This window comes from Narcine bancroftii, chromosome 1 (genome assembly GCF_036971445.1).
Source record: "Narcine bancroftii isolate sNarBan1 chromosome 1, sNarBan1.hap1, whole genome shotgun sequence".
Classification (NCBI taxonomy): domain Eukaryota; kingdom Metazoa; phylum Chordata; class Chondrichthyes; order Torpediniformes; family Narcinidae; genus Narcine; species Narcine bancroftii.
Window position 1 is genome coordinate 317,083,540 of NC_091469.1, and position 13,973 is coordinate 317,097,512.

General features: G+C 44.4%; 1 protein-coding gene across 2 annotated transcripts in view; it reads left to right on the forward strand.

Annotated features, from left to right (window-relative positions):
• LOC138747342 (NFX1-type zinc finger-containing protein 1-like) overlaps window positions 1-13,973 on the forward strand; it is a 118,814-nt gene that overhangs the window by 39,017 nt on the left and 65,824 nt on the right. For both annotated transcript variants that reach the window (XM_069906464.1, XM_069906455.1), the window contains exons 4-5: window positions 838-1,020; window positions 11,449-12,978. In XM_069906464.1, coding sequence (XP_069762565.1) covers window positions 838-1,020; window positions 11,449-12,978 — 1,713 coding nt within the window. The remainder of the gene's footprint in view (window positions 1-837; window positions 1,021-11,448; window positions 12,979-13,973) is intronic.

Sequence of the window (13,973 nt, forward strand, 5' to 3'; positions counted from 1 at the left end):
GTGCAGTTCTGGTCTCCGTGCTCGAGGAACGATGGGTGGACTGGCATTGGAGGCGGTGCAGAAGAGGCTCACCTGGTTGATTCCGGAGATGAGGGGGTGGGCCTATGAGGAGTGATTGAGTCGTCTGGGGCTGCACTCATTGGAATTTAGATTGAGAGGGGGCCTTGTATAAAATTCTGAAAGGGTAAGAAAGAGGTAGGAAAGTTGTTTTCGTTGACGCTGGGCTTGAATGTTTCAATGAATGATCATGTCCATAGAGGTTAGATCAGTGGTTCTCAACCTTTTTTCTTTCCACTCACATCCCACTTTATTTATTCTCTATGCCATCGATGCTCTGTGATTAGGAAGGGATTGGTTAAGGTGGGACGTGGGTGGGAAGAAAAAGTTTGAAATCCACTGTTTTAATCGTCCCTCATTGACTCGTTATGTTCAGTTTCAGAACTCCAAAGGAAATGGGGCAATGACAATTTCACTCAAGCAAAATATTTCAGTAACAATCAGGTTTCGAGCAGTGCTCCTCAACCACCCTTCCCACTCACATCCCACCTTAAGATCAGAGAGCACCGAGGGCCTAGGGATGACTTAAAGTGGGATGTGGGTGGGAAGAGAAAGGTTGAGAACCACTGGGTTGGAGGGTGAGATCTCCACATTTTAATCCCCCTTTAATATCATATCTGCCTTCTGTTGGGAGTTTCGACAGGAAGAAGAGAAGAGCCCTGTGGGTTCCTCTTGCAGGTGATGAAATGGCGAGTCTGAAATTGTATCTGCTCTTTTCCTATTCCTCTTGCTGTACATGTATCCCATGAACCTAACTACCTCTTTCTCTTGAAATACCAGGACCAAGAAGTTGGCAGCTGCAAGGGCAGAGAAAGCCAGAGAATGTGACCGTGAAGGACAGAATCAGGCAGCGTGATCAGTCTGAACCCTGCAGAAGTACTCCAAAGTTCTATGGAAGTCAACCTAACCTGTACGCATTTGCCAGAGAAAGCAATGAAGCGAATGAGGGTCAAAGACCACGAGGTTAGACAGGGTTCTATTGTGTAACCTGGAAATCTGAGGGTAGGCAGGAACTGTGGTGAATATTAAACGGTATTACTGTTTGATGATAGAAACAGGATTTATTGTCACGAACAAGTGAAATTCGGTGTTTTGCAGCAGCAACATAGCGCAAACGTTTATATTAAAACCATCTTACAACATTAGTGTAAAAAATAAAAATAATAGGGCATGAAAAGTCAGGCAGTGTCTTTGGTTCATTGATTATTCAAGAATCTGATGGCAGCGGGGAAGAAACTCCTTGTGCCGCTGAGTGCTCGTCTTTAGGTTCTTGTACATTTTCCCCGATGGTATCAGAGTGAAGAGGGCATGGCCTGTGTGGTGGGGACTTGAGGATCGAGGCTGCTTTCTTAAGATACCGCCTCATGTAGGTGTCCTCGACGGAGTGAAATCTGGTGCCTGTGATGTCGCAGGCCGAGTTAACAACCCTCTGGAGTTTATTCTTGTCCTGAGAGTTGGTGCCTCCTTGCCAGGCAGTGATGCAACCAGCAAGAATGTTCTCTACGGTTCACCTGTAGAAGTTTACAAGAGACTTCTCAGACACCTCACAAAGTATAGCTGCTGACGAGCCTTCTTTGTGATCACATCAACTTGGTGGCTCCAGGACAGATCCTTGGAGATGCTAACACCCAGGAATTTGAAGGTCCTGACTCTCTCCACTACTGAGCCCTCGATGAGGACTGAGTTGCGTTCCCTGTCTTTCTCCTGAAGTCCACAATTATCTTGATTTTGCTGATGTTGAGCACAATTTTATTGACGTTACCATCATTCAATGAGCTGATCTATCTCCCTCCTGATTCTGCCGCAGGAGTGGGGACCTCAGGCTCCCAGGCAGGAATGGAAACCTCAGGCTCCCGGGCAGAAGCAGGGACCTCAGGCTTCCAGGCAGGAGCAGGGACCTCGGGCTCCCAGGCAGGAGCAAGGACCTCGGGCTCCCAGGCAGGAGCAGGGACCTCAGGCTCCCGGGCATGGTGGGGGGGGGGGAAATCCTCGGGCTCCCGGGCAGGAATGGGACTTCGGGCTCCCGACAGGAGTGGGGACTTCAGGCTCCAGCAGGAACAGGGACCTCAGGCTCCTGGGCAGGAGCGGGTGTGTTGGGCTCCTGGGCCAGAGCAGGGTCTCACTGTGGAGATATCAGTGATTGGTGGGGCCAGCATTTATTTTTTGGTGAGCATTATTTTAAAGCTGAAAAAGCCTTCTCTTGTTGTTTCAGCATTGATACAGTAATTTGCTGTTGCTATTGGGCTGTTTTTTTATAAATGACCAGTTAACCAAAAAAAAAACCATTAATCCGACACATACCCAGTCTCGACCATTTTGGATAATTGGAGTTGTTTTTAAATGCCAAGACTATGCGATAGGTTTTAATATTTAAGCCCCATTATGTTGGGCTTTAAAATCCAGTTGTGCTCTAACCTGTAGTCTCTTGTAATTAGTGAAGTGAGATATGGTTGTGGAAGTATTTGTTATTGCATCAAATAACCAGACAATCTAAGTGGTAACCTTTGATGAATGCTTTACTGTTAAATCCAACAACAATACAATGTATAATGGGAGCTTTTTGAAGTGGTGTCTACTACCAGCCAACCTCCGTTTTTAATTAGCGCACCTTGCAGGGACTCGCACATGAGCAATTGCATTGTGGCAGGAACGGTGGCTGCAGCAGGTGCAGGAGAGCCAATGGGAGTGGCTGTCTACAGGAAGTAAGTGTCTGCCTAGTGTAGATTGTGACAGATTATGTTATATTTTATATTGTATATAGATATATTTTAAAGGGGATGAAATGTGGCAGGTTTTTTTTTAGTGTAGGTCACATACAGATACAAACATTTCAAAACAGATTTCATTTAAAATGCTGGAGCTCTGCTCAAGCCAGACAGTCCAGGCTCTGAGTGCCTTTGCACAAACTTTGAAGAATGCCTATGAGGACTTCACAGGTAGGTGTTAATTGGACATCCTTTGGAGTGATGGATTATTGTTTTGGAATGTAACAGATGAACGAACTCGGAAGATTAGGTCCAGAGTGTCAGTCTGTCTGAGTGCAGTTCGCTGTTCTAAGAGAGTCACGTGGTTTTCTCTGAGAGAAAGAGAATTCAGTTCTACAGTTCAGCAGCAGCAGCTGGGACTGGAACAGGACAAGCTGGCAAGCTTGTGGAAAAACCCCATTTTGAAGACAAGTTGTGAGTTCTTAGTTCAGCCTGGTCAAAGCCCTTGTGTTCCATACAAGAGGAGAGGACTGGCTGTATAATGTTTCACTTGAAATAAAGGAAACAAAAAAGAACTCTATGGTGACCTGAAAGAAAGAGGTTATCATCTGGAAAACCCAGGGGGAAAGTGTATTTGGCAAGACACTGAAGTGGCTAATCAGAAGGAATCAGTTGTGGGTGTCCACAAGCACAAATCTCTCACTGAAAACCGACAATAACCTTCCTGAGTGGTAACCATTTACCTTTCAAGCACCAAAGCCTGGTGAAATTCATAAATGTTAAATTCTGTGCACAGTATAAGAATTGCCTGATACCAGTGAACTTGGAGGAGTGAGAAGTGAGATTGGACTGTGAACCAAAGAGCTTTTCTGAACTTACACCACATTACATACACGTGTGCTTAGAATTAGAAGGGGGTTAAGTTAATAGTAATAAGTTAAAGTTTGATCCTGTTTTCATGTTTAAAGATAATTAAAAGCAACTTTTGTTTAAGTAACCATTTGTCTTGGTGAATTTCTATTGCTGCTGGGTTTTGGGGTCTTCTGGGCTTGTAACAAGATGAATAGAGATTGATTATTTTTGATTAATGTGCTTTGCTGCTTTGTGAAAACATGCAGGTAGGGCTGTAAATGCTTTGGGAAGTGTGAGGCCCCATGTTGTGTGTTATCAGGTGAACCTCAGGCTGCTGTTAAATCTCCCTTAGCCTTTCCTCAGATTAGGTGACTCGCAGGAACAAAGCCCAGGAGAGGTGAAATATGCAAGCGAAATGTAATGGGTCTCTTAAATGTAACGAAAGGGTGTTCTCATATTAGTAATTTTTTGGGTATGAATGAAACATGAAAACAAGGTTGGCCAATGCCCTATCTTAGGTTAGTAAAAGTATTCACAGTAACAGAATCAGAATTAATGTCATGAACAAATTACAAAACTTGTTGTTTTGTGTACTTTATACACATGTCCTCTGGTGTTTGGTGATCCTGCCCTTAGAAACAGGTGCTGGCTGTCCACCCTATCTATGCCTCTCATAATCTTGTAGACCTCTATCAAGTCTCCTCTCATCCTTCTACACTCCAAAGAGAAAATTTCCATCTCTGCTAACCTTGCCTCAAAAGACTTGTTTCCCGATCCAGACAACATCCGGGTAAATCTCCTCTGCATCATCTTCATAGCTTCCACATCCTTCCTATAATGAGGTGACCAGAACTGAGCACAATAATCCAAGTGTGGTCTTACCAAAGATTTGTAGAGTTGCAACATGACCTCTCTACTCCTGAATTCAATCCCCCTATTAATGAAGCCCAGCATCCCACAGGCCTTCTTAACTATCCTATCAACCTGTGTGGCGACCTTGAGGGATGTATGGATTTGAACCCCAAGGTCCCTCTGTTCATCCACACCCTTAATTAGAACAAAATAGCACCAAAGCACAGAAAATAGGTCATTTGGCCCTTTTAGTCTGTACCAAAATATTATTTGGCTAGTCTCATTGACCTGCACCCAGTCCATAATCCTCTAGACCTCTCCCATCTATGTATTTATCCAATTTATTCTTAACACTTAAGAGTGAACCCACATTCACCACATCAGATGGCAGTTCATTCCACATTCCTACCACTCTCTGAGTGAAGAAGTTCTCTCTAATGTTCCCCCTAAACCTTTCCCCTTTCACCCTCAAGTCATGTCCTCTCATATTTATCTCTCCTAATCTAAGTGGAAAGAGCCTACTTGTGTTTATTCTGTCTATAGCCCTCATAATTTTGTAAATGTCTATTAAATCTCCCCTCATTCTTCTGTGCTCCAAGGAATAAAATCCTAACCTGTTTAATCTTCCCCTGTAACTCAACTCCTGACGACTCGGCAACATCCGAGTTGTAAATCTTCTCTGCACTCTTTCAATTTTCCTATAGTTAGGCGACCAGAATTGCACACAATATTCCAAATTTGACCTCACCAATGTTTTGTACAACTTTACCATAACATCCCAACTCCTATACTCAATGCTGATTTATGAAGGCCAAGATGCCAAAAGCTTTCTTTACACCCCCATCTACATGTGATGCCCCTTTCAGGGAATTATGTAACTGAATTCCCAGATCCTTTTGTTCCTTCAAACTCCTCAGTGCCCTACCATGTACCGTGTATGTCCTACTTTGGTTTATCCTTCCAAAATGCATCACCTCACACTTATCTGCATTAAATTTCATCATCCATTTGCTGGCCCATTTTTCCAGATGGTCCAGATCCCTCTGCAGGCATTGAAAACCCTCCTCACTGTCTGCAATGCCTCCAATCTTAGTGTCATCAGCAAACTTGCTGATCCAATTTACCACATTATCATCCAGATCATTGATATAGACAACAAACATCAATGGTCCCAGCACTGATCCCTGAGGCACACCACTAGTCACAGGCCTCCAGTCTGAGAAGCCATCATCCACCACTACTCTCTGGCTTCTCCCGTCCAGCCAATTTCAAATCCAGTTTACAATCCCTCCATTGATACCTCGTGTCTGAACCTTCTGAACTAACCTTTCATGTGGGACCTTGTCAGGGTGGATTTATCCACCTTTATTTATATGGGAATATCATGTCAGGCCCAGGGATTTATGTACCTTTATTTGCTGTAAGGCAGCAAGAACCTCCTCCTCTTATCTCTATATGTTCCATGCCACTACTCCTTGTTTCCTTTCCTTCCTTATACACTACAGCAGTTTCCTGAGTAAATACTGATGCAAAAAATAACTGTTTAAGATCTCTCCAATTTCTTGAGGCTCCACTCATAGACAACCACTCTGTTCTTCCATAATACCAATATTGTCCCTTACTATCCTTATTCTCTTAACTGACCATTAACCCTGTACTCAGCCTTCTGGCTTGTCCTTCCAAAATGCATCACCTCACACTTATCCGGATTGAACCCCATCTGCCAATTTTCTGCGCAGCTCTGCATCCTGTCTATATCCTCTTGTAACCTTCAACAACCTTCAGCTCCTCCAACCTTTGTGTCATCTGCAAACTTAACTGCCCCATCCTCCCGCCTCTTCATCCAGGTTATTTATAAAGACCAGGGGTCCCAGAACAGATCCCTGCCATACTCCACTAATTACTCTTCTCCAGGAAGAACACTTCCCATCCAAAACTACTACTCTGCTTCCAACCTGCAAGCCAATATTTTATCCACACAGCCAAGTTTCCATGGATCCCATGCCTCATGACTTTCTGAATCAGTCTCTCCTGGGGGACCTTGTCAAATGCCTTATTAAAATCTATGTAGACCACATCTACCATCATACCCTGGTCAATTTGTTTTGCTCTCTTCCCAAAAAAGTTCAATTAGACTCATGAGGCATGATCTTCCATGCTGAGTATCATTGAGTGGATGGTACTTCTCCAAATGCTCACAGATCCTATCCTTAAGAACCCTCTCCAATAGTTTACACACCACTGACGAAAGACTCACCAGTCTATAATTCCCAGGACTCTCCCTATTACCTTTTTCAAATAACGGGACTACATTTACCATTCTCCAATCCCCTGGCACCATCCCTGCGGCCAAAGAGGGCTCAAAGATCATAGCTTCTGCCCTAGCTATCTCTTCCCTCACTTCCCACTGCAGCCTGGGGTATATAGCATCCATCCTGAGGGGATTTATCAATCTTGATGTTTTTAAGAAGATCCAACACTTCCTCTTCCTTCATCTCCACACTGTCCAGCACACAATCCTGTTCTATTCTGACCTCACCATGATCAAGGCCCTTTTCTCTTATGAATACCTCCTCTGCCTCCAGGCACGTATTGCCTCCTATAGCAGCCCCACCTTCATTCTCGTCATCCTTCTGTTCTTCACATATGCAAAGAACATCTTGGGATTCTCCTTAATTCTACATATCAAGGTCTTTTCATTCCCCTTTCAAGCTCTCTCAAGTCCTTTCCTAAGGTCCTTCCAGGCTACCATCTACTTCTCATGAGTCCTTCCTGTTTCCTGCTTCTTACCACATCCTGGTTCCTCTTGACTAACTGCCTCACCTGTTTCGTCAACCACGGTTCCCTTTTCCTACCACCTTTTCCTTGTTCCAGTGGGACAAACCTATCCTGAATCCTGCTCAAGTGGTCCCTAAACTTTCTGCACATTAGTTCCATGCTTTCACCCTTCAACATTTGTTTCCTATTTACTCTCACTAGTTCCTGCCTCATCCCATCATAATCATCGAGGCATGGTTAGTATGGCTAGTGCAACACCTTTCCAGCATCAGCGATCGGGACCAGGTTTTGAGTTCTGTGCTGATGGAAGGAATTTGTATGTTCTCCCCGTGTCTGTGTGGGTTTTCCCTGGGGCCTCTGCATTCCTCCCACTGTTCAAAAACTTATTGAGGTGATTAATTAAATGTAGCCCTTCCCCAATTAATCACTTCGCCATTTTGTCTGCTTTTATCCTTATCCATAGCTGTGCCAAAGCTCAGGGAGTTGTGGTCACTCTCACCAAAATGCTCCCCCACCGAAAGGTACGCCACCTGACCAGGTTCATTCCCCAGAACCAGATCCAGTGCAGCCTCTCCTCTCATTGGCCGGTCCATGTATTGGGTTAGGGATCCTTCTTGTACACCTGACAAATTCAGCCCCATCTATCCCTCTTGCAGTCAGGAGGTGCCAGCCAATATTAGGGAAGTTGAAATCACCCATAATGACAACCTTGCTCCCTGGTGTCCCGAGGGCTATTTGGGGGGCCTATAGATGACTCCCAGCACAGTGACAGCTCCCTTCTTATTTCTGACTTCCACCCACCCTGATTCAGTAAATACTCCTTTAACAGTGTCCTCCCTTTCTACAGCTGTGACACTCTCCCTGGCCAGTAATGTTACTCACTTCCCGCACCACCACCACCCCTTTCCTCCCATCCTATTCCTTTTAAAACTCCTAACTCTCTGTCTCTGCATTAGCCAATCCTGCCCTTCCTCCAGCCAAGTCTCTAACGGCCATGACATCATTGTTCCACGTTCTGATCCATGCTCTGTTCAGCCTCTTTATTTCTAATACTCAGAGCGTTGAAATAGACACATTTCAACCCCTCCTACCAACTACCTTTATGTTTTATTCCCTGCCTGGCCTTCGTCAACAACACAGACAATACCATCATGCTTTTGTCCTTCTACCCTAATGTCTGCTCTCACATTTTGGTTTCTCACTATGCCCCCCCCCACCCCGCCAAACTAGTTTAAACAGCTCTAGCAAATCGGCCCGCCAGGACATTGGTCCCTTTCCTGTTCAGGTGCAGCCTATCCTTTTTTTGTACAGGTCAGACCATCCTCAGAAGAGATCCCAATGATCCACAAATCTGAACCCCTGCCCCAATTCTTTAGACAAGCTTTCATCTGCCAAAACATCTTACTGCTACCCTCTCTGGCATGTGCCACAGGCAGCAATCAGTGACAACGTGTCTGTGGTTCATTGATCATTCAGGAATCTGATGGCAGTGGGGAAGAAACTGTCCTTCCACTGCTGAGTTCTCATCTTTATGCTCTTGTACCTTTTCCCCCCGATGGTAACAGAGTGAAGAGGGCCTGGCCTGGGTGGTGGGGGTCTTTGAGGTTAGTGGCTGCTTTCTTAAAACACCTCCTCATGTAGATGTTCTCGACGGAGTCAAGTCTGGTGAGGTCGCAGGCTGAGTTAACAACCTTCTGGAGTTTATTCATGTCCTGAGTGTTAGCACCTCCGTACCAGATAGGATGCAACCAATCAGAATGCTCTCCACGGTCCACCTGGAGAAGTTTTTGAGAATTTTCGGTGACATGCCGAATCTCCTCAAACACCTCACCTCTTCATGATAGCATCAACATGGAAGCTCCAGGACCAATCCTCGGAGATGTTGACCCTCTCCACTACTGAGCCCTCAATGAGGACTGGGTCATGTTCGCCTGCCCGCCTCCCAAAGTCCACAATCATTTCCTTGGGTTTGCTATTGTTGGCACTGTTAGATCTGCCACCAAAGGCGTTGTAAATGCCTGATCAATGCTGATGGTTTCAGAATGCTGGTGCCAAAGTCAGGAAAAAGGAGACAAGGACAGGAACCAGCTTGACCCCACTGACTGAGATCAAGGACAGAGAACTGGATAGAAGCAGGAGATTCTGACCAGTTGGAAGACTTGCTTTCTGCAGGACCAGTTGCACCTTGCAGAAGGAGTAGTGTTGACTTTAATTAAGTTGTGGACCAGAAATTTATAAGGTTTGAAAGGCACTGACTTTTAACATGGTCATGCAATCTTTCATTGAAATGTTCTGGCTTTATGGGGCTAATGTTTGGCAGGGGTCTGTATTGGGGGGGGGCACTTCTTTTCACGTTGTACATAAAGGATTTGGATTCTGAAATCGAGGGCTTTGTGGCTGAATTTGCAGGTGATGCCAAAATAGGTGATTCATGTGAATTATGAAAGGCTGCAGAGACCTTGGATAGATGAGGAGAATGGGCAAAGAGGAGGCCGATGAAATCTGATGTTGGAATGTGTGCAGTCATGCACTTCAACAGAACAAATGGCAGACTATTGTTTAGATGGGAAGAAAATTCAAAATTCCAAGGTTCAAAGGGATCCCCTGAAGGTTGACCTCTGAGCTGAGTCTGTGGTGAAGAAGGTAAATTCAATGTTAACTTTAAATTTAAACAAGCAAGCATGGTAATAGGCCATTTCAGCCCACGAGTCCGTGCTGTCTAATTTACACCCCATTAACCTACACTCCCAGTATGTTTTGAACGGAGGGAGAAAACCCACGCAGATACTGGGAGAGTGCGATTCGAACCCTAGTCCAGCACTGTAAAAGTGTTGTGTTAACCACTATGCCAACCTGTTGGCATTCATTTCTAGAGGGATAACATAAAAGAACAGGGATGTAATGTTGAAACTGTAAAACACTGGCGAGACCTCACTTGGCGTTTTGGGCACCATTTTTGAGAAAAGACGTGCTGGCATTAGAGAGAGTTCAGAGGAGATTTACTGGAATGATACCAGGAATGAAAATGTTTGCATATGAGGAATAATTATTGGCTCTTGGACTGTACTCATACAGAAGGATGAGGGGGCATCATAGAGGCATTTTGAATGCTGAAAGGCCTGGATGGAGTAGATGTGGCAAGGATGTTCCCCAAGGTAGGGGATTCTAGGACAGGGTGGGGTGGGGGTTGGGCATAATTTCAGAATAAAAGGCCGTCAATTTTAAACAGAGATGCGGAGAAGTTTCTTCAGCCGGTGGGGCGGCTGTGGAAGCGAGGTCGTTAGGCATACTTAAGGCAGAGATTGACAGGTTTTTGATCAGTCAGGGCATCAAGGGTTACGGGGAGCGGGGTTGAGTGGGAGGGTGGGTCAGTTCATGGTGGGAATGGTGGAGCTCGATGGGCCACTGGGCCTACCTCTGCTCCTATCCCTTGTGATCTTGTCACGTTAATGGCACAGACTGTGGCATTACTTCAGAAAAGTCGAGATTAAAATGGAGGTTTACAGTTTATTGGTATTTGAAAGAACAAACCCATTGGGCTTTGTGACAAGATTCACGGTGGATCTGCTGGCAAGCATTTCCAGTATGGAAGCTATATCATGGCCTTCTGCTCAGTCAAATTCGAGCCATGGGACTTCTACAGCTGGAATCTTCCTGGCATCTAACAGGCCAGCACGTAATCCCCCAGTGATCCTAACTTTCAGGCTAAGAAATCCAAATGGGAAACCTGCCCAAAGTCAGTGAGCCCATTGAAATCAATGTTGGAAGAAAGGGAAGTAAAAGATTTTTATTTGATCTCATTAAGTTCGAGGCAGCATGATTGGCATCTCAGTTTGACCGCCAGTGATCGGGACCAGGGATTTGAATCCTGCACTGCTGGTAAGGAGTTGTATCTGTGTGGGTGTACCTTGGGGGGGGGGGGGGGGCTCCGGTTTCCTCCCACTATTCAAAACGTACTGGGGGCTGTAGGTTAATTAGGTGTAATTGGGAAGCCCGGGCCCATGGGCGGAAAGGGCCTGTCACCGTGCTACATGTCTAAATTTTAAAGTTAATTTTTATTATCTATGTGTTTGCTCTTTTGACAAACTTGAGAGAATGGAAGGTCTGCTTTTTTAAGTGTGTGGTATATGGGCAATGCTCATAAGGTTGGTATATATTTCTCATCTCAAATACATTAATTTTCTCTTTAATTTGCAAATTATAGGGAGACAGCCTTTCTCCAAAGGAAAAGAGAGGTATAACACAGAGCAGTGCCGTGAAGGGGATCGTCATGAGCAGGAGACCCTGGACAGTCAAAAGCTAAAGCAGCTGGCTGCAAAGGATCCACCGGACATTGTAATGAACTTGGCCGCTCCCAAAAGTTGCCTCAAAGAATTCTTAGACCAGACAAGTGTTGAAAACAACTTAATTGCCTCTTTTCTAAAGGTTCTTGTCATGGCGTTCAGTTGCAAATCCAACCGGCGGAGTTTGCATTATGTGCTGGAGCTGATCAAGAACTCCATGTTTCTGGAAAACATCCTTCCTAGATTCTTCATGAATGCTCAGATGGAAGTGTCACGAGAGGTGCACGTGGAAAATTCAGAAAACCTTGGCAATGCCCTAATGCTGCTCCATCAGGTGCTCACTGTTTATCCCGCCAGTGCCTTTTTGGTTGTGTCTATTCTAGCTACACTGGTGCAATCAACATCAAACTACTTGCAATCTGTTGGATTTCCTATCTCAGAAGCCTCAGAGAAGAGCTTACAAAAGCTGCACCAGATGATTGCCCTCTTGCAGGAGAGAAAGCAACAGGGGAACTTGCAGTCTGATACCTACACCTACTTCGTGTCACCAAATGGGGATGATTTTAGACAGATTTCAATATATCCGACCCATGATGACATCTATTTAATCAACAAACCTTTCATAAGGCCAAATATCATCAAGGAAGTATATCCAGACACTGCCACATACCTGGACATACAATTTCGCCTGTACCGTGAAGACTTTGTCCGCCCATTAAGGGATGGAATTTCCAAATTGCTGAGCTGTGACCAGAAGGATCTGAAGAGGCAAAAAATAGATGACATCCGAATTTATTTTAATGTCTGTATCCTAGGTCCACTGTGCACTCATAGCGGTGTCTTCTACAGGGTTCAGTTTGATAAAAAATTTTTGAAGCACGTTCAGTGGGAGACCTCACAACGACTGCTTTATGGGTCTTTTCTTTGCTTATCTAAGGATAACTTTGAAACGATGCTTTTTGCCACGGTGGCATACAGAAATGTTCAAGACCTGGCCAATGGTATTGTCATGCTCAGTTTCACTGAAAGCAGCCGGTTGGCTTTTGTGGATGTAAAACCAAGAGATACTTTTCTAATGGTCGAATCAACGGCATACTTTGAAGCCTATTACCATGTTCTGGAAGGCATCAAAGAGATTAATGACGATGACATGCCCTTTCAGAAGTATCTAGTTCAGTGCCAGACTAATGTTGGGAAACCAAAATATCTCACAAATGCTTATCAAAACTACACACTGGAGCCACTGTTGAATGGGCAAGGGAATGAAACCCTAATGAAGTCCGACAGGAGCAATTGGCACCACAGATTGTTGCAGGAGAATAATTTCAACATACTTGACTTTGCAACATGGCCTGCTAAGGAGAGATTAAAACTGGACAAATCCCAAATGGCAGCCCTACAGACAGCTCTAACCAAAGAGCTTGCTATTATCCAAGGACCCCCAGGAACAGGTAAAGTGGACCTTAGAACTTTACATTTTGAATATAGTTGAAAGAACTTTTGTTTCAAAGCGCCCTTTCGCTTTATCTGGAGGTCTTAAGATTGAAGTGTAGTTATTGTGTATGGATCAAACAATTAGTACACACTGGTTCCACAAGCAGCAACCAAATGTGATGTATTTTAGGAGTTGCTGAATGAGGGGTAAATTTTAGTTGAGGCATCAACATTACATATACATAGGTATAGATTTGTGTGTGAGTGTGTGTGTGTGTGTGTGAGTGTGAGTGTGTGTGTGCGAGTGTGTGTGTGAGTGAGTGTGAGTGTGTGTGTGTGAGTGCATACACACACACATATACATGCATAAAATATATATATGTGTGTGTGTGTGTGTTTGTGTATACTGACTCAGATTTTTTGGGAGACCTTCACCTTTTCATGTATTGGTTTTCTTGAGTTACACTCATGTCATTGAACTGCTTCTTAAAGCATTGACAAATCATGTATTGCTTGTAGAGCTCATCGAAAGAACCAAAGACTTGTTGATCCAAACCAAGGCTTTTATTAGCAAAAGACAGGAGCTCTTCACAGGTGGCCGACCAGTCCGGAATGATCCGACCTGGCTAGGGACACAACCCTTTAAGGCCCAGACAGTAGGCGTGGCTAAGCTCTCAGCCAATCGCTGTCAGCATAGTCATTACACTCTAGATACTGTAACTATATACATAGGTGATAGGTCTGTACTATCACATTGCTAAAGGTATTTCTTGACTAAAACATAAAGAACATTAATTTGTGTAGTACCTTTCACACTCTTTTAATCAACGTGGAGTTACAAAATGAAAGAAACATCATATACAGCAAAATTATCAGAACCGAGTGATATGTTGATATACAAAGAAGAAAGAATCTACACGTGATCTTCACAATGATCAAATTCTGCACTTTTGTTCATAAATACAAAATTCCACACCGCACCGATCCTTCAAAGAAAAGTAGGGAACAGAAA